This window comes from Callorhinchus milii, unplaced genomic scaffold (assembly GCF_018977255.1).
Source record: "Callorhinchus milii isolate IMCB2004 unplaced genomic scaffold, IMCB_Cmil_1.0 Scaffold28, whole genome shotgun sequence".
Taxonomy (NCBI): Eukaryota; Metazoa; Chordata; class Chondrichthyes; order Chimaeriformes; family Callorhinchidae; genus Callorhinchus; species Callorhinchus milii.
The window spans coordinates 4,075,412-4,102,771 of record NW_024704769.1 but is presented as its reverse complement, the minus strand read 5'-3'; the positions used below and the strand labels follow the sequence as shown (position 1 = coordinate 4,102,771).

Genomic DNA, 27,360 nt, shown 5'->3' with positions numbered 1-27,360 from the left:
TATCCTTTGCAAGTTATGTGGTTTTAGCCGACTAGGCTTCAGCAATTATCCCAACACACACTCTGGGGTGCCCCCAAGCCTTGGCTCTTGCCAACCTGTGCCTAATACTTTGCGGAATTAGGTGAGCGGGACGATTCCACCCAGAGAGAGCTGAGCTCGCACATGTCATTCCAACAATCTCTGGGATTTCCATGTGTAGGTGGGATGCACAGGGTTTGAGCGACTGTCAGCTGATCAAAAAAAAAGTGAGGAAAGGTTTCCCACACATCAGCTGGGATAGTCAGAAACTAACATTGCCAGGAATTAAAATACATTTGTAGCCCAAAGTGAACCAAATAGCTGACTTATATAGGTAGTAGAGTGGCCAAATTAAGTTAGTGCTTTCGAAACTAACGGAAGGTCTGGGTTCAAGCCCCCCACCCCACTTCGGGACTTGGAATCACACAGGCGCAGCTGATGCTCCAATGCAAACGCTGGGGACGTGTTGCATTGTCGGAAGTTCCTCCCTTCGGATAAGGCATTAAACCTGTTCGGGAGGACGTTAAACCCACTGCGCCCGCGATGCGAAAAGAGACGGGGTAGTGGGGGTGGGGTTCTCTCTCCCAGTGTTCCTGGCCAACAAAACAACTCCTCCCCCCCCCAATAAAATTGGCCGCTCACTCCACGACCTCGCGGGACACTGCTGCGCGCAAACTCGCACAGTCACTCCACCTCACAGTGTCATCCCCTGAAGCGCTTTGAGGCGTCTCGACGACGTGCGATGACGCGGACACACACTGCCTTTATAGAGCGCCTTCCACGTCGGTCGGTCGGACGTCTCGAGGTGCGGAGGAGGGACGGCGTCAGATGCGATGATGATGGTGATGATGATTATTCCAAAAATAACGACCCCCCCCATCCCCTCCCCTCCGCCAAAGCCATTTGGTGTCAGACCCCAAACAGCGAGTGGGGCGGGAAATAGCCCGATGGGGGCGGGTTTCACGCCCACAAAGTAACGCCCAACGCCGCGCCGTATGTGACCCGGAAGCGGAAGTGAGGTCCACCCCCGGAGCGCGAGTGGAGAGGCCGGGAGGACGCCATCATGGCGGATGTCACTGCTCGCAGTCTGCAGTACGAGTACAAGGCGGTGAGTGGAGAGGGCGAGAGGAGACGGGGAGTGAGGGGAGGGGGAGTGAGGAGAGGGGGAGTGAGGGGAGGGGGAGTGAGGAGAGGGGAGTGAGGGGAGGGGGAGTGAGGAGAGGGGGAGTGAGGGGAGGGGGAGGGAAGGAGAATGGGAGGAGAAAAGAAGAGCGGGCGAGAGAGGGAGAGAGAGAGAATAACGGGGGGGAGAGAGGGAATGGGGAAGGATGGGGAGAATGAGGGATGGAGGAGTTAGAGCGGGAATGATGAGGGAGGGAGGGAGGGAGAAGGAGGGGAGGAATGAGGAGAGGTGGGGGGACCCGGAGCCACAGAGAGAGAGAGAGGGGAGACACACACACACACACACACACACACCAGGGCCTGACACCACCTGGGGCTCCAGGTCGTGTTTGCTCGGAAGCGCCCACAGGTCTCTGACTCCCCTCCGGGGGGTGGGGTGGGGGGAGGGAGCGGGGGGGGGGGGGGGAAGCTGTCCCGGCCGCCTCTTCAGTCACTGATCCCGTCCTCAGCCAGGAACCGGCCCCCACCTCGCTGCCCAATCAGCACTAAAAAACACGCAGTCACTACACTTGACCGTATGTCCCGCGAAGGGCTTTGAGACCTCTCGACAACGGGATCCGGCGCTGTGTCAAGTGCAGGGATTGTTATTGAAATAATAATAATAATAATAATAACAATAACTATCCTGGCATTTGATATAGCGCCTCATCGCGTTGTCTCAAAGCGCTTCACAGAGTACACTGGAGAGTGTAGTGGTTGTATTTTTGTGGGCAAAACACGGCAGCCAGTTGTGCGCAGCAGTGTCCCACAAACAGTCGTGGATACATTACATATATATATATAAATTACAATTATACAGCACCTTTCACATTGGAAGGACGTCCCACGGCACTGGACAGTCAGGGCTTTGCACCCGAGCTGGGGGTGGAGGGTAGGGGTAGGTGGGTGACCGAAGGCACACTCGAATAGGAAGGTCTTGAGACATGCCTTGAAGGAGGGGCAAGACGGAGAGACTGTGGGATGAAGTTCTAGAGGGTGGGGGCAGAGAGGCTGAAGGCCCGACCGCCAATGGTGGGGTGGGCAGAATGGGGGATGGAGTCCGCTGAGAGAGGGAGCGATAGGTTGGTAATGTTTAGTAAGTCAAAAGCTTGCAAGGAGCGTTGAAGTCAAGTGGTATAAAAGATTCCCTCCTTTCTATGTTAATCGTGGCATATTTCCTGAAAAAGAAGGGATTAGACTATTGAACACTATTCAGTGCTGGCGCCAGCTGAGATTCTTTCCTTCACTCTTATTTACAGAACTCCAACCTTGTATTACAAGCCGATCGCTCTTTGATCGACCGCACCAGAAGAGATGAGCCGACCGGAGAAGTGCTGTCGCTGGTGGGGAAGCTTGAAGGTTCCAGAATGGGAGACAAGGCGCAGAGAACCAAACCACAGTTGCAGGAGGAGAGACGGGCAAAGTAAGAGTTTCAAGGCTTGGAGACATTTGATGGCTGTTCTTCATGTGGCATAAATAAATAACCAAATCATTAACACAAAATTCTTACATGTTGAAGTTTACACTGACTCTCAATCCATTATTGGTAACCCAGCACAGGCCAAGTAAGAACATAGGAACACCCTCACACCAATCCTCTGGACTAAATACAGTTAGACACTTGTACTGAATACAGTGAAGTACTTCTAAATGCAATTATCATCATTCTTGCAATCATCGTGCGTTCAGAAAGCAGAACGTATCCACCAACATGCCACCCAGCATGTGGTGATGCAAAATTGGGTCACCATTGATGTCTGTGTGCTGAGGTGCTGCTGTATTTAAATAGTTGCCGTTTAAATGTGCTTTTTTGCTCTGGTTACATGATCACATACGTACTTGGCTTTCAGTGTCCTCTCTGTGGCTGATTGATTTGTTTGGGTTGTGCTGTGGTTAATCACACAGGAGGAGGAAGCGCGATGAAGACAGACACGACATGAACAAGATGAAAGGCTACACTCTGCTGTCTGAGGGCATCGATGAGATGGTAGGGATCGTCTACAAACCCAAGACCAAGGAGACCAGAGAGACCTACGAGGTGCTCCTCAGCTTCATCCAGGCTGCCCTGGGAGACCAGGTAACCAGGATGTCAGATAACACATCAATAAGTGACATTTACACTGCGACTTTAATGTCAGGGGGATATCCCAAGGGGCTGGACAGTCAGGGATCCTGCACCCGAGCTGGTGGTTGGGATCAGGAGGGGTGGCGGGCGGGGCTAGGAGGGTCACCGAAGGCACAGAGCTCAGTGCACTCACGCACACAATAATACATCATCACCACTCCACTGTGGAGCTCAGTCACTGGGATTGCCTCCTGGTACGCCAGTAAGCTGGTGATCTTCCTGTTTTCTGAGCATCGTGAAGCCCTTTGAAATGCCCTCCATACCTGCAAGGCACGAGACAAACCGTAAATTGTTGTACAAAGTTGACAGAAAACCGATCCAATTATTGGATCCTTATTCCTTTGAGGTTTTATAAATTTGAGTTTTTTTTTATTACATTGAGTTTAAATTGTCATTTGAAATAATTGAATTTAAACTTAATATTAATAATCCTTGCATTTGATACATCGCTTTATTACATCGTCGAGACATCTCAAAGAGCTTCACAGAATATTGGTAGGTCAGGGTAGCAATGGATATGAAGCAAAGGTGGGTAATTGGAGTTGAGGTACAAATCATCATGATCTAATAGAATGGTGGAACAGGCTTAAGGGGCTGAATGGCCTCCTCCTGTTCTAAGAATATACTGTAAGGTGAATAGACTGTATAGAGCTTTGGTTTGTGGGTTGACCGGCCTTTGTGTCCCAGCCGCGTGACATCCTGTGTGGAGCGGCCGATGAGGTTCTGGCCGTGCTGAAGAACGAGAAGCTGTGGGACAAGGAGCGACGGAAGGAGATTGAGATGCTGCTGGGACAGCTGGAGGACACTCGCTACCACGTGCTGGTCAATCTGGGCAAGAAAATCAGCGACTACGGTGGGGACAAGGAGGTGCAGAACATGGGTACGTGGTTCAACAGCTTGTGACAAGAGCTTTAATTCCCTACTTCTGTTACTTCTTAACACCGTATCATACTGATCTGGTCCCTCCACTCCACGTCCCCCGCCCGTCCCATCCCATCCCACAGTCCTTCCACCTCGCCCCCTCCCTTGCCTCTTTCAAGACCCTCCTCTTCGATGGTGCCTTCAGTCACGCTCCTAACTCCACCCTCCCTGCCCTCCACCCCTCCTGATCCCAACCCCCAGCTCGGGTCCAAATCCCTGACTGTCCAGAGCCTTGGGACGTCCTCCCGACTTGAAAGATGCCGTGTAAATGACATTTGTTGTTGTTTGTGGAGTTTCTCTTGATGCTTCTCTCTCGTAGAATGAATGACACGGTACAGAAACAGGTCAAACGTTATCTCTGCCCCTTGAATGTCACCTTGTTCCCCCTTTTCTTTCCCTCTCGCTTCTGTGTCCTCGCTTCTGTGACCTCGCTCTCAGACATTAGCAGTGAGTGAACGTGCCTTTCTTTTTCAGATGACAATATTGATGAGACGTATGGAGTGAATGTGCAGTTCGAGTCTGATGAAGAGGTGAGTGAAGTCACATCGCAGGTTTTACTTGTACCATCTTCATTGCAGTGATTGAGGGGAAGGGAATGGAAGGGTGACATGTACGGATGTGGTTGCCTTGCCTTGTGGTTTGCCATCTGTCCTGATGTTCCCGTTTCAGGAGGGAGATGAGGATACGTATGGAGAAGTGCGTGAGGAAGCATCGGACGAGGACACTGAAGGAGAGGAAGCGGACATCAGCTGCACACTCTCTGCCAACGTGAGTTAGAGACAGACTGACCTGATTGCTGCTCGGCTGACTCCGGCTTCCTGCTTGTCCCTCGTGCCCTCTGCTGCACTGTTGGTGGCCACGCTTTCAGCCACTACGCCCTGAAACTCTGAAACCATCTCCCTCGGTCCCTCCGCCTTGCCCCCTCCCACCTCACTTTCGTATCCCGCCTAAAGACATTCCTTTTTGATCGTGCTTACGGTCACCTCCCCCTGCTCTGCCACTGTGGTTGTTGTTATCTTTGTGGATCGTATAATCGCCTAAGTCGTACAACTGTTCAAAGAGTTTATATTCTATGCGAGCTTAAAGTAACTCGTACTTTACAGAAGTCATATTAAATGTATTGTCCCGACTGATGTGAGGTTCACTCTGACGTTTCCTCGGTTTAGTTGGGGACGACTGGGAGTGTGCTGAGTGCTAAGAAGAAGGATTTGCACCCGAGAGACATCGATGCTTTCTGGCTGCAGAGACAGCTCAGCCGCTTCTACGATGACGCCATCATGTCACAGAAGAAAGCTGATGAAGTGCTGGATATTCTAAAGGTGGGACATGGGCCTGACAGGAGGACCAGCCGCTGGAGGGGCTGTCTAGTCTGCGATTGTGGAGGGGGGGGGAGATTGGGACCCTGACATGGGACAATGATTAGCAAGCACCTCCTGTATAATGTCAGCTTGTACCGTGTGGTTTAAGATTCATTGTTGGGTGGTTCCTTAGGTGGGCATCTCCACTCATCGGGCTCCGGCCTGCTCCATGTCCCCTGGGCCTTCAGCTTCTCTGCCCCCATCCTTTGGAACTCTATCCCACATTCCCTCTGCCTTGCACCCTCCCTTGCCCCCTTCAAAGCCCATCCAAGACCCCCCCTCTTTGACCGTGCCTTCGGTCATCCTCCTACCCCCACCCTCTCTGCCTTGCACCCCTCCTGATTCTAACCCCCGGCTTGGATCCAATTCCAATACAGTCCAGTGTCTTAAGGCGCTTTTACACAGAGCCCCTCCCGACAGGAAAGGCTCTGTGTAAATGTGGTATGTTATTGTATACAGTATACGCTGTGAAGTGCTTTGAGAGGTCTGAACATGATAAGGCACCGTATCAAACACAAGGATTATTATTATAACTTTTATTTCCCGTGAAAACACTTTCCTCGCTGTACTGAAACTCGCCTCTTTGCTTACAGACCACCGGTGATGACAGGGAGTGCGAGAACCAGCTTGTTAGCCTTCTCGGCTTCAACACCTTTGACTTCATCAAGATCCTGAGACAGCATCGCATGATGAGTGAGTATCAGTCAGGCTGGGGGTTAGCACTGACAGATCTAGGTGCGGGCGAAACCTTCGGCAAGTTTCCTTACGCCATATACACGCCTCTGTTTACCTCGCAGTAAGCTTACCTGCTTGCTAGTCGACTGGTGGATCGCTTTCCGAGGGTAACCCTTCAAAAAATATATATACCGTGGTCACTCAATCCTCGATTGTTTGTGGGACACTGCTGTGTGCAATTGGCTGCCGCGTTTCGTCCACAAATGACACAGTCTCTACACTTTACAGTGCGTCCTGTGAAGTGCTTTGACGTGTCTCAATGGAGTGATAGAGAAATAGAGCCAAATTTGTGACATTCTTATAGGTATAAAGGGAGGGAAATGTTCCCATTTGCCTCAACGCTGCCCATACTTTCACAGCTGTGTGTGTTTGGGTTAATATTGTTGTTTAAAAACCCTAAAGGACTGTAATGGTTGTGGTTGTTCCCCGACAGTTCTGTATTGCACGTTGCTGGCCAGTGCTCAGAGCGAGGGGGAGAAGGAGAGAATCCAGAATAAAATGGAGGGAGACGCTGAGCTCTCGAAGATCCTCTACAAACTCCAGGAAACTGAAAAGGAAGATATTATCCGGGTACGGTTCAGTTACGCTGTCACATACACCCCACTGCCTCAAGATCCTCACACTCGTCTTCAAATCCCTTCACGCCCTGTCACCTCCCTACCTGCTCAATCCCCAACCCACTACCCGCTGCCTCCACTTGACTAGCTCCGGCCTCCTGCATATCCCGCGTGCCCTCTGTTCCCCGCCAGTGTCAAGCGTGAGGGGAGCTGCGTCAATACAAGGTGGTGTTGTAAAACACAACCAGCTCCTGTCCCATGTTTTATGTTGAGATTGCTCGTCCAGCTGTGAATGTTCTCGCTGCTCACCACAGCTTTCTCTCTGTCCGTAGGAGGAACGATCGCGCCGAGAGCGAGTGCGTCAATCTCGCGTCGATATAGACCTGGAAGCCATGGACATTGATCGCGAAGGAGAGGTGAGGCTGCTCAATGCAAAGAAACCTGAAATATCATAAGAGTCATGGAATATCACAGCACGGAAGGAGGCCATTCGCCCCATCCGGCCTGTACCGGCTCTTTGAAAGAGCTGCCCAACTAATACACAGTGAATCCACTTTACAGTATATTCTGTGAAGCGCTTTGAGGCATCTCAGCGCCATAATAAGCTTTTTATCAAATGCAAGGATTATTATTACTTAATTACTTAATTACTTTATTTATTTATTGTTAAACGAGGATTGTTATTATTTATTTATCGTTAACCAAGGATTATTATTATTAATTATGATGATTGACGTGCCGCACATTCTCCATTTGCCTCACCAGATCCTGGCTCCCCGGCAAGTCCTGGACTTGGAGGACCTGGCGTTTGCTCAGGGGAGTCACTTGATGGCCAATAAACGCTGTCAGCTCCCTGACGGCTCCTTCCGCAAACAACGCAAGGGATACGAGGAGGTGCACGTCCCCGCTCTCAAACCCAAACCCTTTTCCTCCGAAGAGGTGAGTGTCTTGTGACGTCCTTCCCGACCTGATGCGAAAGGTGCCGGCTGTCCTGTCGCGTTCTGGTTCAGGGCACTCGCCTCACAAGCTGAGAGGACCTGGGTTCGATTCCCGGGCAGAGCGAAACATCGGGCAAGTTAGATTACTCCGCACACACTCCCCTGTTCACCAAGCAGTAAGTAGGAACCCGCTTGCATAAGAAGGTAGGGCATTTGCTTTGCTTTGCAACCACTAATTCTTTTGAACTTTCTTCCGTTTAGCAACTAATCGGCGTTGAGAAGATGCCCAAGTATACACAGGCAGCATTTGAAGGCTTCAAGACTCTGAACCGGATTCAGAGCAAACTGTTCAAAGCCGCCATGGAAACCGATGAAAACCTGTTACTGTGCGCTCCCACCGTGAGTACATCATCACAGTGAATACATGGGAACATAGGAATAGGAGGAGGCCATTCAGCCCTTTGAGCCTGTTCCGCCATTCTTTTAGATCATGGCTGATCTGTACCTCAGATCCAATTACCCGTCTTTACCCCGTATCCCCTGACCCCAACAAACATCTCCACCTCAGTCTGGACAATGTGAATGGATTCAGCCATAATCCACAGCCTTTTGGGTGAGGAAGGGAGAGAGAGCTCCAGATTCCCATTGGCCTTTGGGTGAAAACCTCCCTCCTGAGTTCACTCCTAAATGGCTCTAATTTTAAGATGAAGCCCCTGGTTCTGGATTCCCCACCAGAGGAAATAGTGTCTCTGTAGCTGCCCTATCAAATCCCTTTGTCATTTTAAACACCTCGATCAGGTCGGCCCCCAGCCCTCTAGACTCACAGACTACAGACCAAGTTTATGCAACTTGTCCTCAAATTTAACCACATGTTTCAGTTGTTCGGGAGGGAAAAAAAAGAAGGGTGTAACAGGAATTTGTGCACACCCTGTATGTAGGACTATTGCTCTCACTGTGCATATACATTAACGTGCACGGCGCTGGGGTTCTTGTCTACCGAGGCCTAAAACTTGTGTTGCTTTGTCTGCAGGGAGCTGGTAAAACCAACGTGGCTTTGATGTGTATGCTGCGTGAGATTGGGAAACACATCAACCTGGACGGGACCATCAACATCGATGACTTCAAGATTATCTACGTGGCACCTATGCGCTCTCTGGTACAGGAGATGGTGGGCAGCTTCAGTAAGGTAAGGAGGGGCGATAATGTGGTCACTCAATCCACGACTGTCTGTTGGACACTGCTGTGCTCAAGCACACTCACTAGCCCCCGTCTCTATACTGGTGCTCACTTATCCCCTTAGAGCTGGTGCCTCAATTATCACGAAGTTCGCTCCCTTCACACATAGGTTGGTCGTCAATAACCGTAAAAGCCAGTGACGGGCTTTATCCACCTGTGACCCACCTATAACAACAATAAATTGGGAGCGCTTAACAGTGGCGGAGGCTGACACCGAGCCGGGGGGGTGGGAGGGAGGAGTTGACCCTTAGATTTTCAGTCGTGATCCGAAAGGTGGAAAGTAGGGTGCAAGGCGGAGGATTGGGGGGTGAGAGATATAAAGGTCGGTGGGGGGGGTGGGGTTAGTGGCTGAAAACCCCTCCGTTAATTCCCCTGCTGTGCGCGTTTCTCTTCTGCAGCGTTTAGCCAGTTACGGGATCAATGTGGCGGAGCTGACGGGCGACCATCAGCTGTGTAAGGAGGAGATTAATGCCACCCAGGTCATCGTGTGCACCCCGGAGAAGTGGGACATCATCACTCGCAAAGGAGGGGAGCGCACGTACACGCAGATAGTCCGACTCATGATCATTGTAAGTCTGTGCGGGCTGGGGACAGGCTGATAGACGACGATACACGCGACATGACAGACCCACAGACACATGACGTGCGTGACAGACGCACTCAAGCATGTGTATGTGAGGAGGGGAGGGAATGACGAAGTGGGTGCCTTGCCTTTCCATGTGGCTGCCCCCCCCACATGGAAAGGCAAGGCACCCACTTCCTCATTCCCTCCCCTCCTCACGTACGCATGCTTGAGTGTACATATCAAATACAAAGATTATATAGACAATCCACCTGATCCACTTGCTCCATAACTGGCTCTCTCTTCATCTGTAACTCTCTCTCTCTCTCCCCCTCCCCTCAGGATGAGATCCACCTGCTGCACGATGACCGAGGCCCTGTGTTGGAGGCCTTGGTGGCCAGGACTATAAGGAACATTGAGATGACCCAGGAGGACGTGCGGCTGGTGGGGCTCAGTGCTACGCTGCCCAACTACGAGGATGTGGCCACTCTCCTGAGGGTCGATGCTGCCAAAGGCCTCTTCTACTTCGACAACAGGTACCTCACTATCAAATACAAGGATTATTATTATTATTGTAACTTGCCAGGTCAGCAACAACAATAACAACACCAACAAATTAGCTATTTAGTGAAGTTGTTCCCAACAACAACAACTTGAATATAGAGTCCCAGCCTTGACAGTGGAGGAGCGCGACACCGAGCTGGGGGTAGGGAGGGGGAGGTTACTGTAGGCACGGTCGAAGAGAAAGGTCTTCAGTTCAGACCTGAAGATGCGGAAGGAGGGGTCAAGGCGGAGGGATTGAGGGAGAGTGGTCCAGAGTTTTGGGGCGCAGTCATGGACGGTGTTGTGTAACATAAAGGAGCAGAGATTCCCTTTGTTTAGCTGCGGATTCCAGGTGCGTGGCTCCTGACGTTGTGCGTCTCGTTCCAGTTTCCGCCCGGTTCCTCTGGAGCAGACCTACGTGGGAATTACAGAGAAGAAAGCCATCAAACGCTTCCAGATCATGAACGAGATTGTGTACGAGAAGGTGATGGAGCACGCTGGCAAGAACCAGGTCAGTCACGCTCCCCCACACTCGCTCTCTCAACAACAACTGCACGTTACATTCACACAATGCCTTTCACGTCAGGGGGAGGGCCCAAGACGCTGGACAGTCAGGGGTCTGGACCTGAGCTGGGGGTTGGGATTAGGGAGGGCAGGGAGGGTAGCGATAGTAGGGTGACTGAAGACGTGATTGAAGAGGAGGGTCTTGAAGGAGCCAAGGGAGAGAGCGAGGCAGAGGGACTGTGGGATGGAGTTCCAGAGTGTGGGGCAGAGAAGCTGAAGGCCTGACTGTCGATGGGACATTCTTCTGACGTGAAATGCGCTGTACAGATGTGCTTTGTTGTTGTTATAACTACAGTGTGATGGTTTCAGGTGCTGGTGTTTGTTCATTCGCGGAAGGAAACCGGAAAGACGGCGCGAGCGATCAGAGACATGTGTCTGGAGAAAGATACTCTGGGCTTGTTCCTTCGTGAGGGCTCAGCGTCCACTGAGGTGTTACGTACAGAGGCCGAGCAGTGCAAGGTACCCGCTTAGACACTGCATTTGTATCAGTAAACATCTCTAACTGGATATTAATTTCTCTCTTATCTCTGCTTCCTAACTCCAAACACTTTGAAGCGAGCGCGTGTTAACTGGGTGCAGTTCAGTGTAATTGCCATCTGTTTGCTGTGGAGTCCTGTAGTGTAGTGGTTAGAGCGCTCGCCTTGCAAGCGATAAGACCCAGGTTTGGTTCCCGGGCAGGGCGAAACCTTAGGCAGGTACTCCACCGCTGTTTACCGAGCAGTTAGTAGGGACCCACTTGTAAGTCGGTTGACGAATCGCTTTCCGGGGGTAATAATTCCTTCTGTAGTGATTATGGTGTGTGTCTCTTGCAGAATTTGGAACTGAAAGACTTGCTGCCCTACAGCTTTGCTATACATCACGCAGGGATGACCAGGGTGGACAGAACCTTGGTGGAGGATCTATTTGCTGATCGGCACATTCAGGTAATTGGGTTCTCCTCTGGTTTGAGGGGCACCGTGGAATCCTGTAGCTCAGTGGTGAGAGCACTCGCCTCGCAAGCAAGAGGACCTGGGTTTGATTCCCGGGTAGGACAAAATGTTAGGCAAGGTTCCTTACTCCACCACTTACTTACGCCTCTGTTTTCCTAGCGATAAGTAGGAACCCAGTTATTAGCCGATTAGCGGATCGCTTTCCTTGGGTGATAATCCCTCCAAAGAATAAATTAAAAATAATAATAATAATTTGGCTGACACTCTGTACTGTGCTGTTTCACGCTACTTACCTTGAACTGAGTCACCTGAGTTTCACTTACTGTGCCTTGCTGTTCAGGTGCTGGTCTCCACAGCGACCCTGGCTTGGGGTGTGAATCTGCCCGCTCACACAGTCATCATCAAAGGGACACAAGTCTACAGCCCGGAGAAAGGCCGCTGGACAGAGCTGGGAGCCTTGGACGTTCTACAGGTCTGCAAACTGCAATATTCTGCCTCTCAATAATAGTCCCTTCAAAAAAACGATAATAATAATTTGGTCACTGAATCCGCGACTGTTTGTGGGACACTGCTGTGCGCAATTGGATGCTGCGTTTCGTCTGCAAAAGTTATTCCGCTTTCGAGTATATATCCTGTGAAGTGCTTTGAGACGTCTCGACCACAGGATAAGGTGCTGTATCAAATGGGGTTCCCCCCCAAGCCTTGGCTCTTGCCAACCTGCGCCTAGTACTTTCTAGAATTAGGTAAGCAGGATGAGTCCCTCCAGGGAGAGAGAGAGAGAGCGCATTTCATTCCAACAGCCTTATCTCTGGGATTTCCATGTGTAGGTCGGATGCTTGGTTTGGAGACTCTTAAACATGGTAATGGGTTTCTGTGTGTGTCAGAGGATTATTCTTATTCTTACTGCGTTGCAGATGTTGGGACGAGCCGGGCGGCCACAGTACGACACGAAAGGTGAAGGAATCCTGATCACCTCACACGGGGAGCTGCAGTATTACCTGTCTCTGCTCAACCAGCAGCTTCCCATTGAGAGCCAGATGATCACCAGACTCCCTGACATGCTCAACGCTGAGATCGTGCTTGGCAATGTCCAGACAGCCAAGGTGAGGAGCCCTGGGTATCCGAGCGATCAAGTGTAGACCAAATGTTTGGCCCCTCCTTACCTCTCCGACCTGCTTACTCCCCAACCCATTACCCCGTTGCCTCTGCTCGACTGACTCCGGCCTCCTGCTCGTCCCGCAACTCGTGCCCTCCGTTCCATCATCGCCGGCTGCGCTTTCAGCCACTGCGCCCCAAGACTTTGGAAAACTCTTCCTCAATCCCTCCGCCTCGCCCCTTCCTTCCTCATCTTCAGACCGCATGAAGACCTTCCCCTCCGACCGTACCTCAAATGCAGTCAAATACTCTGGGTTTCTACCCTGCGTGAGGAGCGCAGTGTAAATGCAAGTTGTTGTTGTCGTTGATGTTCTGAGTTGAATCAGTTTTACCCTCTTCCCGATTAGGATGCTATTAACTGGTTGGGATACACCTACCTTTACATCCGAATGCTGAGGACACCCACACTATACGGGATATCACACGATGAGCTGAAGAGCGACCCTTTGCTGGAGCAGCGCAGGTTAGACCTGATCCACACGGCAGCCCTTATCCTCGACAAGAACAACCTGGTCAAGTACGACAAGAAAAGCGGCAACTTCCAGGTTAGCCTCAGCAGTGGTTAATGCGCTCGCCTTGCGAGCCAGAGGGCAGGTTTCCTTACCTCACCCGCGCGCCTCTGTTTACCCAGCAGGAAGTAGAATTTGTTCGTCGATTGGCGGATCACTTTCCAAGAGTAATAATCCATTCGGGAAAAAAATAAAAATAATAATGTCACTCAATCCACGACTGTGCGCAATTGGCTGCCACGTTTTTTTCCTACAAAGTACACAGTCACTACCCTTAACAGTGTGTTCTGGCAAGCGCTTTGAGACGTCTCAACGACGTGATAATGCGCTGTATCAAATGTAAGGGTTATTATTATTGTGCTGCCCAGCAGTGTGTAACTTGCTGTGTCTTGTTTTGAAGGTGACCGACCTGGGCAGGATTGCCAGTCACTACTACATCACCCAGGAAAGCATGGCCACCTACAACCAGCTGCTCAAACCCACCCTCAGCGAGATCGAGCTCTTCCGAGTCTTCTCTCTGTCCTCGGAATTCAAAAACATCACCGTGAGAGAGGTGAGTGTGGCTCGGGACAGATTAGACCATCCCAGGGTTACAGTCCTAATATATCTGTGTGTGTGCGTATGTGTATATGATACCTGTGTGTGTGTGTGTGTGTGTGGGTGCTGAGTAGTGGCTCAGTTGCTGACACACTGACTTTTCACCTCTTGCCTTCAGGAAGAGAAGCTGGAGCTACAGAAGCTGTTGGAACGAGTTCCTATTCCTGTCAAGGAGAGCATTGAGGAGCCCAGTGCCAAGGTACGTGACCTTGCGCTTACGAGGCAGTGTAGTTGTGTAGCTTAGTGCGCAAGTGAGAGGACTTGGATTTGATTCCTGGGCAGGGCCAAACCTTCAGCATGTTTCCTTATTCCACACATATGCCTCTGTTTACGTAGCAGTGAGTAGTCGATGGGTGGATCGCTTTCCGGGTGTAATAATTCCTTTAAAAAAAATTAAAGCGGTCACTCAATCCACGACTGTTTGTGGGACACTGCTGTCTCGCGTTTTTCCCGTAAAATACAGTCACTACACTTTACAGCAGTGAGTGTCTCATTGCAGAGCTCAGTGATGGTATAGTTAAAGACCAACTAATTGGGTGTGTGGGGTGTCGTGCCTTTCAGATTAATGTGCTGCTCCAAGCCTATATCTCACAGCTGAAGTTGGAGGGGTTTGCACTGATGGCTGACATGGTTTACGTGACTCAGGTGAGTGTGAAATGCGTCAGGGAACGGAAACTATTCTGTTCCACTTATCAAGGGATGGGAGCTATTTTACTGTAAAGTGAATTGACCGTATATTTCTCCCACAAAACACACAGTCAATTCACTTCACAGTATATTCTGTGAAGCGCTTTGGGACGTCTCAATGACGGGATAAGGCGCTATATCAAATGTAAGGATTATTATTGTTTTAATTTTATGTTTTTCCAGTCAGCGGGACGCCTGATGCGTTGCATATTCGAGATTGTGCTGCACCGTGGCTGGGCCCAGCTGACAGACAAGACGGTTAATCTCTGCAAAATGATCGACAAACGGATGTAAGTAGCCGTTTTCCCACCAAATTCTGCAATATTACAACGTGGTGGAGCCCTGTAGCTCAGTGGTTAGAGAACTCTCCTCGCGAGCGAGACGACAAGCTTCGATTCCCGGGCAGGGCGAAACCCGAGTCAAGTTTCCTTGCTCCAACCTCCTCTGATTACCTGGCAGTAAGCAGGAACCCGGTTGTTAGTTGATTGGCGGATCCCTTTTAACGGAGGTAATAATCCCTCCAAAAAAAATATATTCATTCTCCCGAACTTCCCTCCACAGGCTGCAGACCATTCAGAACTCTGCAGCTTGTGTCCTCTGCTGCACCAGGCTCCGTCACCATATCACCTCCACCCTCGCCCGGCTCCACCAGCTCTCCATCCCCCAGAGGATAGCGCTCAAAATCCTTGTTCTCGCCTTCAAAGCTTTGCTCCTCTAATGCACGAGTATCCTTGTATGCTGTTGGAGCGCGAAGGTGGATGTTTCACAGCTTGAATTTTTGGTTGAGAGCGAATGTCAGACGTGAGTTGCAACCGACCGAGGTGTTATTTTGTCTCCCGACAGGTGGCAGTCCATGTCTCCTCTTCGCCAGTTTCGGAAGCTGCCGGAGGAGGTCATCAAGAAGATTGAGAAGAAGAACTTCCCCTTTGAGAGACTCTACGACTTGAACCACAATGAAATAGGTAACAAGTCGATCCGATTGGCGGATCGATTTTCCGGGGTAATAATCCCTTCCAACAGAAAAACTGGTCACTCGCTCCCACAACTGTCGCGTTTCTCCCAGATAATTTACAATCAGTTCACTTTACAATATATTCTATAAATGCGCCGTAATAAGAAGCTGTATCAAATGCAAGAGCTATTGTTATTTTCGTCACCGAAGTGAAAGCTTTTTCGTGGAGTCCTGTAGCTCAGTGGTTAGAGCACTCGCTTTGCAAGTGAGAGACCTGAGTTCAATTCCAGGCAGAGGGCGAAACCTCGGGCAAGTTTCCTTACTCCACACAGAGCCTAATAATAATCCTCCAAAACCAAAAACAATAATAAATTGGTCATTTTCAATCTACGACTGTTTGTGGGACATTGCTGTGCGCAATTGGCTGCCGCGTTCACCCACAAACATACAGTCAATTCACTTTACAGTGTGTTCTGTGAAGCGCTTTGGGACGTCCTCCCGACGTGAAAAGCGCTATATCAAATGCAAGGATTATTATTATTATTATTTTGCAACCAGTTACTGCCTATTCCAATGTAACGACTTCAATCTTCCCACCAGGGGAGCTGATCCGAATGCCAAAGATGGGGAAAACCATCCACAAGTACATTCACCAGTTCCCCAAACTGGAGCTCTCTGTCCATATCCAGCCGATCACACGCTCCACCCTGAAAGTGGAACTCACCATCACGCCAGACTTCCAGTGGGACGAAAAGGTAGGACAGACCTAGGTTTGCTTGTCACATTTTATTCTGCCGTTGCGAACAATTCTACAACCGTAGCATTCTGGTAACGAGGGATCTTAAAAGGCCTCCGATAAGTTTGCGAGGAGTTCAAAGGAGCTGCCCCTCCGGAGTCCTGTAGCTCAGTGGGTAGCACACTCGCCTCGCAAGCGAGAGGACCCGGGTTCGATTCCCGGGCAGGGAGAAACCTCGGGCAAGTTTCCTTAACACCACATGCACACGCAACCACACACGCACGCCTCTGTTTACCCAGCAGTAAGTAGGAATCCGGTAGTTGGTCGATCAGTGGATCGCTTTCTGGGGATACTAATCCCTTCAATAAGTAAATAATAAATAAAAATAATAACTTGTTCACGCAATCCACAACGACTGTTTGTGAGACGTCGCTGTGCGCAATTGGCTGCCGCGTTTCACCCACAAAACATACAGTCAATTCACTTGACAGTATTTCTGTGAAGCGAGTGTGTGGGTTTTGCTGAAGGACTGAGAGGGGGTGATGTGTGGCTGATTGCCGCCTGTTCCCCTCACAGATACACGGTTCCTCGGAGGCGTTCTGGATCCTGGTGGAGGATGTGGACAGTGAGGTGATTCTACATCACGAGTATTTCCTGTTAAAGGCAAAGTACGCACAGGACGAGCACCTGGTGATGTTCTTTGTTCCGGTATTTGAGCCGCTGCCTCCGCAGTACTTCATCAGGGTGGTGTCGGACCGCTGGCTGTGTGAGTAACCCTGGATGCTCCTCATTGTCCAGTATTATCTCCTCTTGTCCTCTGGTGTATGTTGTTGTCTTTGACCAATACTTGTTTCAATATCAAGGTCCTCCCACTCGTCTTCCAAGTCCCTTCTCACCCCGGCACCTCCCTACCTCTCTGATCTGCTTACTCCTCAACCCACTACCTCTGCCTCCACTCGACTGGCTCCGGCCTCTTGCTTGCCCCTCGTCCCCTCTGCTCTACCGTCAGTCGTGGATTCGTCACTACCACGTTTCGCTCACAAATACGCAGTCAATCTTCACTCTGTGACGCGCTTTCAGGCGTCTCAATGACGTGACAAGGCACTGTATCAAATGCAAGGGTTATTACTGTTATTATTTATCATTATTCTGTTGTGTATCTTCTCTCCTCAGCCTGTGAAACACAGCTGCCTGTTTCATTCCGACACCTGATTCTCCCAGAGAAATATCCTCCCCCCACAGAGCTGCTGGACCTGCAGCCACTGCCTGTGTCCGCCCTGAGGAACAGCGCATTCGAGAGCCTTTACCAGGACAAGTTCCCCTTCTTCAACCCCATCCAGACACAAGGTACCCTCAGCCACTCACTGCCACAGCGCAGGATAGCAGCGCAGGTGGTTTTATTTGTTTGTTTGGTCTTTTTTGATCGTGCGTCGCAACCTGGCTCCGTGGTAGCGCTCTCTCTCTCTCACTCTCTCTCTCATGCCTCTGAGTCAGAAGTTTCTGGGTTCAAGCCCCCGCGTCGGGACTTGATTTCACACGGTCTAAGCTGACGCTCCAATGCAGAGCAGGAGGGGGTGGGGGGGACTGTTGCATTGTCGGAGATGCCGTCATTCAGATGAGACTTTAAACCTCACTCCCCGTCTGCCTATTCAGGTGGATGTTAAAGATCTCTCGCTATTCAAAAAGAGTAGGGAGTTTCTCTCTCTCTCTCTCCCTCTCCCGGTGTCCTGGCCAACAATCCCCCAAATAAAATTGGACCCTTGTTTCCACGGCTGTTCGTGGGACACTGTTGTGCGTAATTGTGCTCCCGTGTTTTGCCTACAAAAACACATTGAATCCTGTGAAGGTGTTGGTGATGTCCGTCCGACATGACAAGACGCCAGACCAAATGCAAGGATTATTATTATTACTGTTGTTGTTTTTGTGATGTCTGAGGCCTTTCCTCAGTTTGAAGGACAATGAAAGGAAAGTTGTGGAGTGTATTGCTGACCTGCTGTGTGTGTGTCTGTGGCTTCTCTCCCCAGTGTTCAACGCGGTGTACAACAGCGATGACAACGTGTTTGTGGGCGCTCCCACGGGCAGCGGGAAGACAATTTGCGCGGAGTTTGCCATCCTGCGCATGTTACTCCAGAACTCCGAGGGTCGCTGTGTGTACATCACCCCCATGGAGGCGCTGGCGGAGCAGGTGAGAATCAACTAACTCCCTCTGACCAGGGCCATCCAGAGCAACAGAGCCGAAAGCCAGAGCCATTCGGCAACAACTTGCATTTATACAGCTCCTCCCTCACGCAGAGTAGCGTCCCAATCAGGTGCCGCGTTTCCCCCACAAAATACAGTCAGTTGACTTTACGATATATCCTGTGACTCGCTTTGAGATGTCTCGATGACGCTGTATCAAATGTAAGGATTATTATAATAATAATAATTATTGCAGTAAACCTCACACAACCTCTTTTCAGTTGGGACCAGACGTGGAATGTGACTTCTGGAAAGTGTGCGTTTTGCGAAATTTATAAATAGGAAATAATAGGAAATTCAACGGGGCTCGGGGGCAGATTGAGGTGCTGGCACGGTTTGCACAGACTGTTGCTGCGTTATTATCTCTGGTGACAGCCGTTGATATTCTGTTGTTTCTGGTTATGTCTCAAGGTCTTTGCAGACTGGTTCGAGAAGTTCCAGCTGAAGTTGGGGAAGAAAGTGGTTTTGCTCACAGGAGAAACGAGCACAGACCTCAAGCTGCTGGGCAAAGGCAACATCATCATCAGCACCCCGGAGAAGTGGGACATACTGTCCCGGAGATGGAAACAGCGTAAAAATGTCCAGAACGTCAACCTGTTTGTGGTGGACGAGGTCCATCTGATCGGGGGGGAGAACGGGGTAAGATGCCATGAGCAGTGATAGTGTTAGACAAGCACACACACGCAACACGTGTGATTAGGGGGGGGCCCACCTGACGTGGGGACTCAGTCACTTGTATCCAGTGCAAGTATTATTATTAATGTTATTAATGTGTCGCTCTCCCTTTACAGCCTGTTCTGGAAGTTATCTGCTCCCGAATGAGGTACATCTCCTCCCAGATCGAACGTCCCATCCGGATCGTGGCGCTGAGCTCCTCCCTGTCCAACGCCAAGGACGTGGCCCACTGGCTGGGCTGCAGCACCACAGCAACCTTCAACTTCCACCCCAACGTCAGGCCCGTTCCCCTCGAGCTGCACATCCAGGTACAGCAACAACACATGACACTTGCATCGCATCAGGAGGACGTCCCAAGGCGCTGGACAGTCAGGGATTCGGACCCGAGCTGGGGGTTGGGATCAGGGGAGATGGAGAGCAGGGAGGGTGGGGGTAGGAGGGTGACCGAAGGCGCGGTCGAAGAGGAGCACAGCTCTCAGAGCGCTTAAAACCTTAAACAACGAAGCAACTTAAACCTTAGGCAAGTTTCCTTACTCCACACACACACACACACAATCCTCTGTTTACATAGCAGTAAATCGGAACCTGGTTGTTGGCCGATTGGTGGATCGATTTCCGGGGGTAACTCAATCCACAACTGTTTGTGGGCAACTGGCTGCCGCGTTTCACTCACAAAGTACACAGTCACGACATTTTACAGTATATCCCGTGATGCGCTTTGAGGCACCTTGACGAACGTGATAAGGCGACATATCAAATGCAAGGATTGTTGTTGTTGTGGGGTTTGGGGTTACCGTGTATATGGGGGATTTGTGGGTCACAGGGATTAACACTGAGAAACGTTTGTGTTGATGTTTCCCTGTTGCAGGGCTTCAATGTGAGCCACACACAGACACGACTGCTGTCCATGTCTAAACCTGTCTACCACGCCATCATGAAGCATTCGCCCAAGAAGCCAGTCATCGTCTTCGTGCCCTCTCGCAAGCAGACCCGGCTGACGGCCATCGATATCCTCACCTTCTGTGCTGCTGACGTCCAGCCACAAAGGTACGTTTGATGGGAGGTGATGAGCAGCTCGCGATCTCTGGTTAAAGTTAAGGCGGGTGAGAGAATTCCAGATTTGTTAAGGGTATTGAGGCAAAAAGGGAGGAATCTGCGTGTGTGTGTGTGGTGTGTGTGTGTGTTGCTAATTGTCTGCCTTCCCTCAGGTTTTTACACTGTACAGAGAAGGACTTGACACCGTACCTTGACAAACTGAATGACAACACACTGAAGGAGACACTGGCCAATGGTGTTGGTTACCTGCACGAGGGGCTGAACCTGACCGAGCGCAGAATCGTAGAACAACTCTTCCGTTCTGGTACCGTCTTTACCTCTCTCGCTAACTAACTAACTAGAGGACCTGGGTTCGATTCCCGGGCAGGGCAGGGCGAAACCTTAGGCAAGTTTCCTTAATCCACACACTCGCCTCTGCTTACCCAGCAGTAAAGTAGGAACCCACTTGTTATTTGATCGGCGGATTGCTTTCTTGGGGCAATAATCCCTCGACAGGAAAAAAAACACCCGGTCACTCAATCCACGACGGTTTGTGTGCAATTGGCTGCCGTGTTTCGCCCACAAAATATACAGTCAATTCACTTTACAGCGTATCCTGTGAAGCACCTGGCGATGTCTTAACGACGTGATGAGGCGCTGTACCAAATGCGAGGGTTGTTATTAGTTAGGAATAATTCAAAGATAGCTGTGCTAGGAGTTCTCTTAAATGCCCCTGGACGCTGCCCGGGGTGAAGGTCGCTATATAAATGCAAGTTGTTGTAGTTGGGGGAAGTGCTGGGTACACATCAGCCCTGAGCAAAACCTCCGACCTGTTTGTGTTCAGGTGCAGTGCAAGTGGTTGTGGCCTCCAGGAGCCTGTGTTGGGGGATGAACATCTCTTCGTACCTGGTCACCATTATGGACACGCAGTACTACAACGGCAAAATCCACGCGTGAGTAAACTAGACACGCGCCCTCTCTCTCTCTCTCTCTCTCTCTCTCTCTCTCGCCTCTTGAGTCAGAAGGTTGTGGGTTCAAACCCCCCCCCCACGTTGTGACTTGGAGCCAAACCGTCTTAAGTGTTTGACCTGCTAACCACGTGTCGTGTTTCAGGTACGTGGACTATCCAATCTACGATGTGCTGCAGATGGTGGGACGGGCAAACCGCCCCCTACAGGACGATGAGGGGCGCTGTGTCATCATGTGTCAGGGGTCCAAGAAGGTGAGCGATTATTACAACCACTGCAGCAAATGACATTTACACACCGTCTCTCACATCAGGAGCTCATCCCACCAAAGCGCTGGACAGGCAGAGATTTGGACCCGAGCTGGGGCTTGGGGTCAGGAGGGAGGGTGGGGGTAGGAGGGTGACTGAAGGCGCGGTGGAAGAGGAGGCGTCTTGAAGGAGGCGAGGGAGGGGGCGAGGTGAAGGGAATGTGGGATGGAGTTCCAGATAGTGGGAGTGGAGAGGCTGAAGGTGGTGGAGCGGGCTGGGCGGGGGATGTGGCACAGGCCAGAGCCCACTGGGCGGAGAGGTTAATGATGTTTTAATAGGCAGCAGAAGTTACGTTGGCCACGATAACCAGATCAGCGTCTGTGTTTGTTTCAGGATTTTTTTAAGAAGTTCCTGTATGAGCCACTGCCGGTGGAATCCCACCTGGATCATTGCTTACACGATCACTTCAACGCTGAAATCGTCACCAAAACCATTGAGAACAAGCAGGACGCTGTGGATTACCTGACCTGGACCTTCCTGTATCGCAGGATGACACAGAACCCCAATTACTACAATCTCCAGGGTTTGTACATGACGGAAGTTGGGGTGTTTATTCCTGTAGCTCAGTGGTTAGAGCCCTCGCCTCGCAAGCGAGTGGACCTGGGTTTGATACCTGGGCAGGACAAAACCTTAGGCAGCTTTCCTTACTCCGCACACTCGCCTGTTTATCTAGCAGTGAATAGGAACCCGCTTTCCGGGGGTAACAATCCCTTTGCGAAAATAAAACGGTCACACAATCCACAACTGTTTGTGGGCTGCTGCTGTGCGCAATCGGCTGCTATTAATTCGTCACAAAAATAACACAGTCACGACACTTTGCAGTGTATCCTGCGAAGCGCTTTGAGACGTGATAAGGTGCTGTATCAAACGCCAGGATTATTATAATAGTTATATTAGTAATGTAGAGTGGTTGCCTCGGAAAGGCTAGCCCTGCCCTGCCCTGCCCTGCCCTGCCCTGCTCTGCCCTGTCCTGCCCTGCCCTGCCCTGCCCTGCCCTGCCCTGCCCTGCCCTGCCCTGCCCTGCCCTGCTCTGTCCTGCCCTGCTCTGCCCTGCCCTGCTCTGCCCTGCCCTGCTCTGCCCTGCCCTGCCCTGCTCTGCCCTGCCCTGCCCTGCCCTGCTCTGCTGCAGCTGAGCTGTTCTCTGCTTCTGTTCAGGTGTGTCGCACAGACATCTCTCTGATCACCTCTCGCAGTTGGTGGAAAACACCCTGAACGACTTGGAACAGTCCAAGTGCATCAGTATCGAGGATGAGATGGATGTGGCTCCTCTGAACCTGGGGATGATCGCAGCGTATTATTACATCAACTACACAACCATCGGTGAGTGAGGCTCCGTCACGGGGTCGATCTGTATCGTTGCCACACGGCCCAACGCCCCTCACACTGTCCACGTCACGTCACAGTCCGTGTTGTGCTAACGTGTGACTTTTTCCGTGTGTCCCAGAGCTGTTCAGTATGTCGCTGAACGCCAAGACGAAGATCCGAGGCCTCATAGAAATCATCTCCAACGCGGCCGAGTACGAGAACATTCCCATCAGACATCACGAGGATAATCTGCTGCGTCAGGTGAGTGGGAGGGGGTGACACCCCACAAACCACTACTCGCTGCCCCCGCTCGACTGGCTCCGGCCTCCTGCTTGCCCCTCGTGCCAGCGGTGGCCGCACTTTCAGCCACTACGCCTCAAAACTTTGGAACACCCTCCCTCCCGCCCTCCACCTTGCTCCCTCCCTCTCTCCATCTTCAGGTCGTGCCCGAAGACCTTCCTCTTCGACCTTGTCTGCGGTCACCTCCCCCCGGCTCGGCATCGGGCTCCGACACTGTCGAGTGCTCCGGGCTGTACCCTGTGTGAGGTGAAGGGTGCTGTGTAAATGCAAGTAATTGTTGCTATGGTTAGCGAGATTGCCTTGTGTGTTGTGTTTTGCAGCTTTATCAGAAAGTTCCTCACAAACTGAACAACCCCAAGTTTAATGATCCTCATGTGAAGACGAACCTGCTCCTCCAGGCACATCTCTCCCGCATGCAGCTCAGCGCCGAGCTCCAGTCAGACACCGAGGAGATTCTCAGCAAGGTCAGCTCGGGTGAGGGGGCGGGTGGGGGAACGAGTGGGCAAGCAGACCACTGTGCGCGCGTGTGTGTATCAGTGGAGGCTGTGTGTTTGCTTAGCTCAACTCTTCATGCGTAGTGGATAGAGCGCTCAGTTCACAAGCCAGAGGATCCGGGTTCGATTCCCGGGCGGGTCAGGTCAGGGCGAAACCTTAGGCAAGTTTCCTTACTCCGCACACACACACACACACACACACACACACAGGCCACTGTTTACCTGCAGTCAGTAGGAACCCGCTTGTTAGTCGATTGGCGGTTCGCTCTCTGAGGGTAATAATCCCTCCAAAAAAATAATAATAATTTGGTCACTCAACCCACGACTGTTTGTGGGGACGCTGCTGTGGGTAATTGCCTGCTGCGTTTCGCCCACAAAATATACAGTCACTACACTTTACAGTATATTCTGTGAAACGCTTTGAGATGTCACAACGCTGTGATAAGGCGCTGTATCATATGCAAGGATTATTATTAGTAGTAGTAGTAGTCAGTGGAACATGGAAGCTCCTGAAACAGTTGGGTTGTGTGTATCACTAATCTTTGCTGCAGATGATTACCTTGACCCGCTGTGTTTCCTCGTCTGTCCTCAGGCGATCCGGCTGATCCAGGCCTGTGTGGACGTTCTCTCCAGTAACGGTTGGCTCAGCCCCGCGCTCGCTGCCATGGAATTGGCCCAAATGGTGACACAGGCCATGTGGTCAAAGGACTCCTACCTCAAGCAGCTTCCTTACTTCACTTCTGAACACATAAAGCGCTGCACTGACCAGGTAAGTCCTCCCTTCGTTCAGCTCCACGTTCCCCGCCAGGCCACCGGTTGGTTTTTCAGCCTCTCTGCCCCCACCCTCTGGAACTCCAACTCACAGTCCCTCCGCCTAGCCCCCTCCCTCACCTCCTTAAGGTCACATCTCAAGACCCTCCTCTTTGACTGCGCCTTCGGTCACCCTCCTATTCCCCCTCTCCCCGCCCTCCACCCTTCTGATCTCAACCCCCCAGCTCGCGTCCAAATCCCTGACTGACCCAAATCCCACGCCTTGGGACGTGTTAAGGCGCTATATCAAATGCAGGGATTATTATTATTAGTAGTAGTAAAATGGGTGATTGTCCCTCTGCCCAGGGCACTGACAGTATCTTCGACATCATGGAGATGGAGGACGATGAGAGGAACGCCTTGCTGCAGCTCTCCGATGCCCAGATGATGGACGTGGCGAGGTTCTGCAACCGGTATCCCAACATCGAGCTGTCGTATGAAGTGGTGGAGAAAGAGGCCATCAAGAGGTAAGCCTGAGTGATGGGGAAGCCCACGAACATGGAAGAGGACCTGATGGGTAATCTCACTTGGGATCTTGTTTGTTTGTTAGGTTTGTCGGATGCTTCAAAGTTCTGTAAAACTGGCACGAGTCTGATCTGTGTAAATTGTATAATCGCGGTAAAGTTGTACAGTTATACATAGAGTTTAGGTTCTGTGCCAGTTTGACGGAACACGTACTTTGTGTAAGTCATATTAAATGTTTGTTATGGTCTCAACTAATATGACTTATGTGAGGTTTACAGTCATGGTATAAAAATGCGAATCTCTGTTGATTCTGTTGTGAGGGTTTTATTTGACCTTGACCCCGCCCGGTTTGAGGCAATGTGTTCTGTGGAATTATCTATCCTTAAAATCCACCTGTGCAGTAAGTAGATGTTACCTGGGTCATGTGTTGTTGTGTTCCCTGCTGACATTGTGCTTTCCTCACAGTGGCTCCTCGGTGGTTGTGTTGGTGCAGCTGGAAAGGGAGGAGGAGGTGACGGGACCTGTTATTGCTCCCTTATTCCCTCAGGTCAGTCAGATCGTGGGCACATCATTCTCTGTCTAAACCCTTCTCTCCTGACTCTGACAGAAACTTTTCTCAATTTCAAGATCCTCAAGCTTCAAATCCCTTCCCACCCTGGCACCTCCCGACCTCTCCCACCTGCTCAATCCCCAGCACATTATCCACTGCCTCCGCTCGACTGGCTCCGGCCTCCTGCTTGACCCTCGCGCCCTCTGTTCCACCATCGGTGGCTGCGCTTTCAGCCACCAAGCCCCGAAACTCTGGAACTCTCCCTCTCTTCCTCCGCCTTGTCCCCTCCTTCCCCATTGCGCCTGAAGACCTTCCTTTTTGACTATCTATAGTCACCTCCGCCCCCGGCTCTGCGTCGTGCTCTGTCACTGTCAAGCGCTCCGGGACGCTGCCCTGTGTGAGGGACGCTGTGTAAAAGCAAGCTGCTGCTGTTTTATCCCTTTAGAAACGGGAGGAAGGCTGGTGGGTCGTGGTTGGGGACCCCAAGACAAACAGCTTGATCTCAATCAAGAGGCTGACCCTGCAACAGAAAGCAAAGGTATATATGTTCTCGTGTATGTGGGGGGTGGGGGGGGTATTGTGGAAGCCTGTATCTCAGATTACTGGCAAAACTTCTTCCTTATATCCCCAAACTATCCTAAACTTGTTTTCTACAGAACTCTGAGAATCTCGTGATCTGATCCTTACGTTTCACCAAGTTATCAATGTCGGGTTATCTTTCTCCTTGGGCTTCCATAACTAAGTCTCTCTACAATCTCTTTCACAGTCCTCTGAGTGCCTTGTATGAATGTTATGGTCAACAAGCCTCTCCTCTGTGTTGACTGTGTTTAACATTTGCAGTGCCGGTACATCTGACACTCCACACACACGCCTCTGTTTACCAGCAGTAAATAGAAGCCCAGTTGTTAGTCGATTAACAGCTCGCTTTTCCAGGGATAATAATTTTAATTATTTCTCGACCTAACAAACTTGTTTGTGGCTGATTTGTGTTTCAGGTGAAGTTGGATTTCGTGGCTCCGGCTCCCAGCACTCAGCACTACACCCTCTACTTCATGAGCGACGCTTACATGGGCTGTGATCAGGAGTACAAGTTCAGCATCGATATCAAAGAGGCAGATAGTGAGGGTGAGAGCGACTCTGATTAAAGCAGCCCTTCCCCTCCTCTCGCTCTGACCCTTTTCTCTGGCTGTATTCTCGGCTGGAGTCGCGTAGTTTTGTAAAAGACGCTCTTATTAAGTCTCGGAGATTTGGTTACGTTTTAAAACGTCATGAACTCCTTCGTACGTCAACATGTGTGTGAATCTTTCAGACACGTTGCTTTTGTTGTATTGTCTGCCGGGGGAAATATCTTTTATCATAGAGCGAACAGAAACAGAAGGAGTACGAGGCAAAACATAACGTCTCAATGATAATTCAGTACAATATCTTTATCTGGTCGGTAAGGCTCTTCGCATTTGACTCTTATGTTACAAGCCCTAAATTGAAGGGTGGCTTTTGTGATTCCCCAGCAATGACCAGGAAGCAACTGTTTGGAGTTAGAGACAGACTTTCAGATTGACCCAGGCTTTTTGTCAGTGTCGTTTTAAAAGCAGGAAAAACTCGGAAGTGATTTTGTAAAGCTTTCTGCGTAGATCTTTTGTAAGTTGCTGACAAAAGTATAACCAGGCTGAACTGACTAACAGTTTTGGTACCAGTGAAGTGAATCCATGTCATTTGTTCACCGGTCCAGTGGGGCGTGAATTGAGCCCGAATAAAGTATTGGAGAATGTTGAATTTTAGGTTTTGCTGTGACATTTTCAACCCAAAAGATCACCTTGTGTTGAACGTTGGAGCCAAGGATGTCTGTGTGTGTGTGTGTGTGTGTGTGCTTAACCCAACTTCTCTGCTCTCTCCTCTCCTCCGGGGAAGAGGATCAGAGTTCTTGTGGGT

The 27,360-nt window shown here is 50.7% G+C and overlaps 1 protein-coding gene across 1 annotated transcript; it reads left to right on the top strand.

The window, feature by feature from the left end:
- Positions 1–1,052: 1,052 nt before the first annotated feature.
- On the top strand, positions 1,053–27,204 carry snrnp200 (small nuclear ribonucleoprotein 200 (U5)). The gene is made up of 45 exons (XM_007907441.2): positions 1,053–1,126; positions 2,439–2,602; positions 3,085–3,256; positions 3,992–4,184; positions 4,700–4,755; positions 4,895–4,993; positions 5,392–5,544; positions 6,177–6,276; positions 6,752–6,888; positions 7,208–7,291; positions 7,641–7,814; positions 8,075–8,212; positions 8,844–8,999; positions 9,448–9,618; positions 9,954–10,147; positions 10,542–10,665; positions 11,028–11,177; positions 11,531–11,641; positions 11,988–12,119; positions 12,562–12,750; positions 13,150–13,347; positions 13,712–13,864; positions 14,027–14,107; positions 14,470–14,553; positions 14,779–14,885; positions 15,439–15,557; positions 16,148–16,302; positions 16,860–17,049; positions 17,457–17,630; positions 18,308–18,468; positions 18,933–19,160; positions 19,313–19,504; positions 20,065–20,243; positions 20,405–20,556; positions 21,076–21,184; positions 21,345–21,453; positions 21,841–22,030; positions 22,663–22,827; positions 22,952–23,073; positions 23,433–23,576; positions 24,199–24,375; positions 24,723–24,883; positions 25,347–25,428; positions 25,877–25,969; positions 26,427–27,204. The coding sequence occupies exons 1-45, from the start codon at positions 1,082–1,084 to the stop codon at positions 26,574–26,576; spliced, it is 6,417 nt and encodes a 2,138-aa protein (XP_007905632.1). The 5' UTR covers positions 1,053–1,081; the 3' UTR covers positions 26,577–27,204.
- The last annotated feature ends 156 nt before the right edge of the window (positions 27,205–27,360 follow it).

Excerpts from the sequence above, each read along its gene's own strand:
- snrnp200 (XM_007907441.2), top strand. The coding sequence starts at position 1,082 with ATGGCGGATGTCACTGCTCGCAGTCTGCAGTACGAGTACAAGGCG. Across the intron at positions 10,666-11,027 it reads AGCACGCTGGCAAGAACCAG|GTGCTGGTGTTTGTTCATTC; the intron begins GTCAGTCACGCT and ends TGATGGTTTCAG. Across the intron at positions 17,631-18,307 it reads CAACCCCATCCAGACACAAG|TGTTCAACGCGGTGTACAAC; the intron begins GTACCCTCAGCC and ends TTCTCTCCCCAG.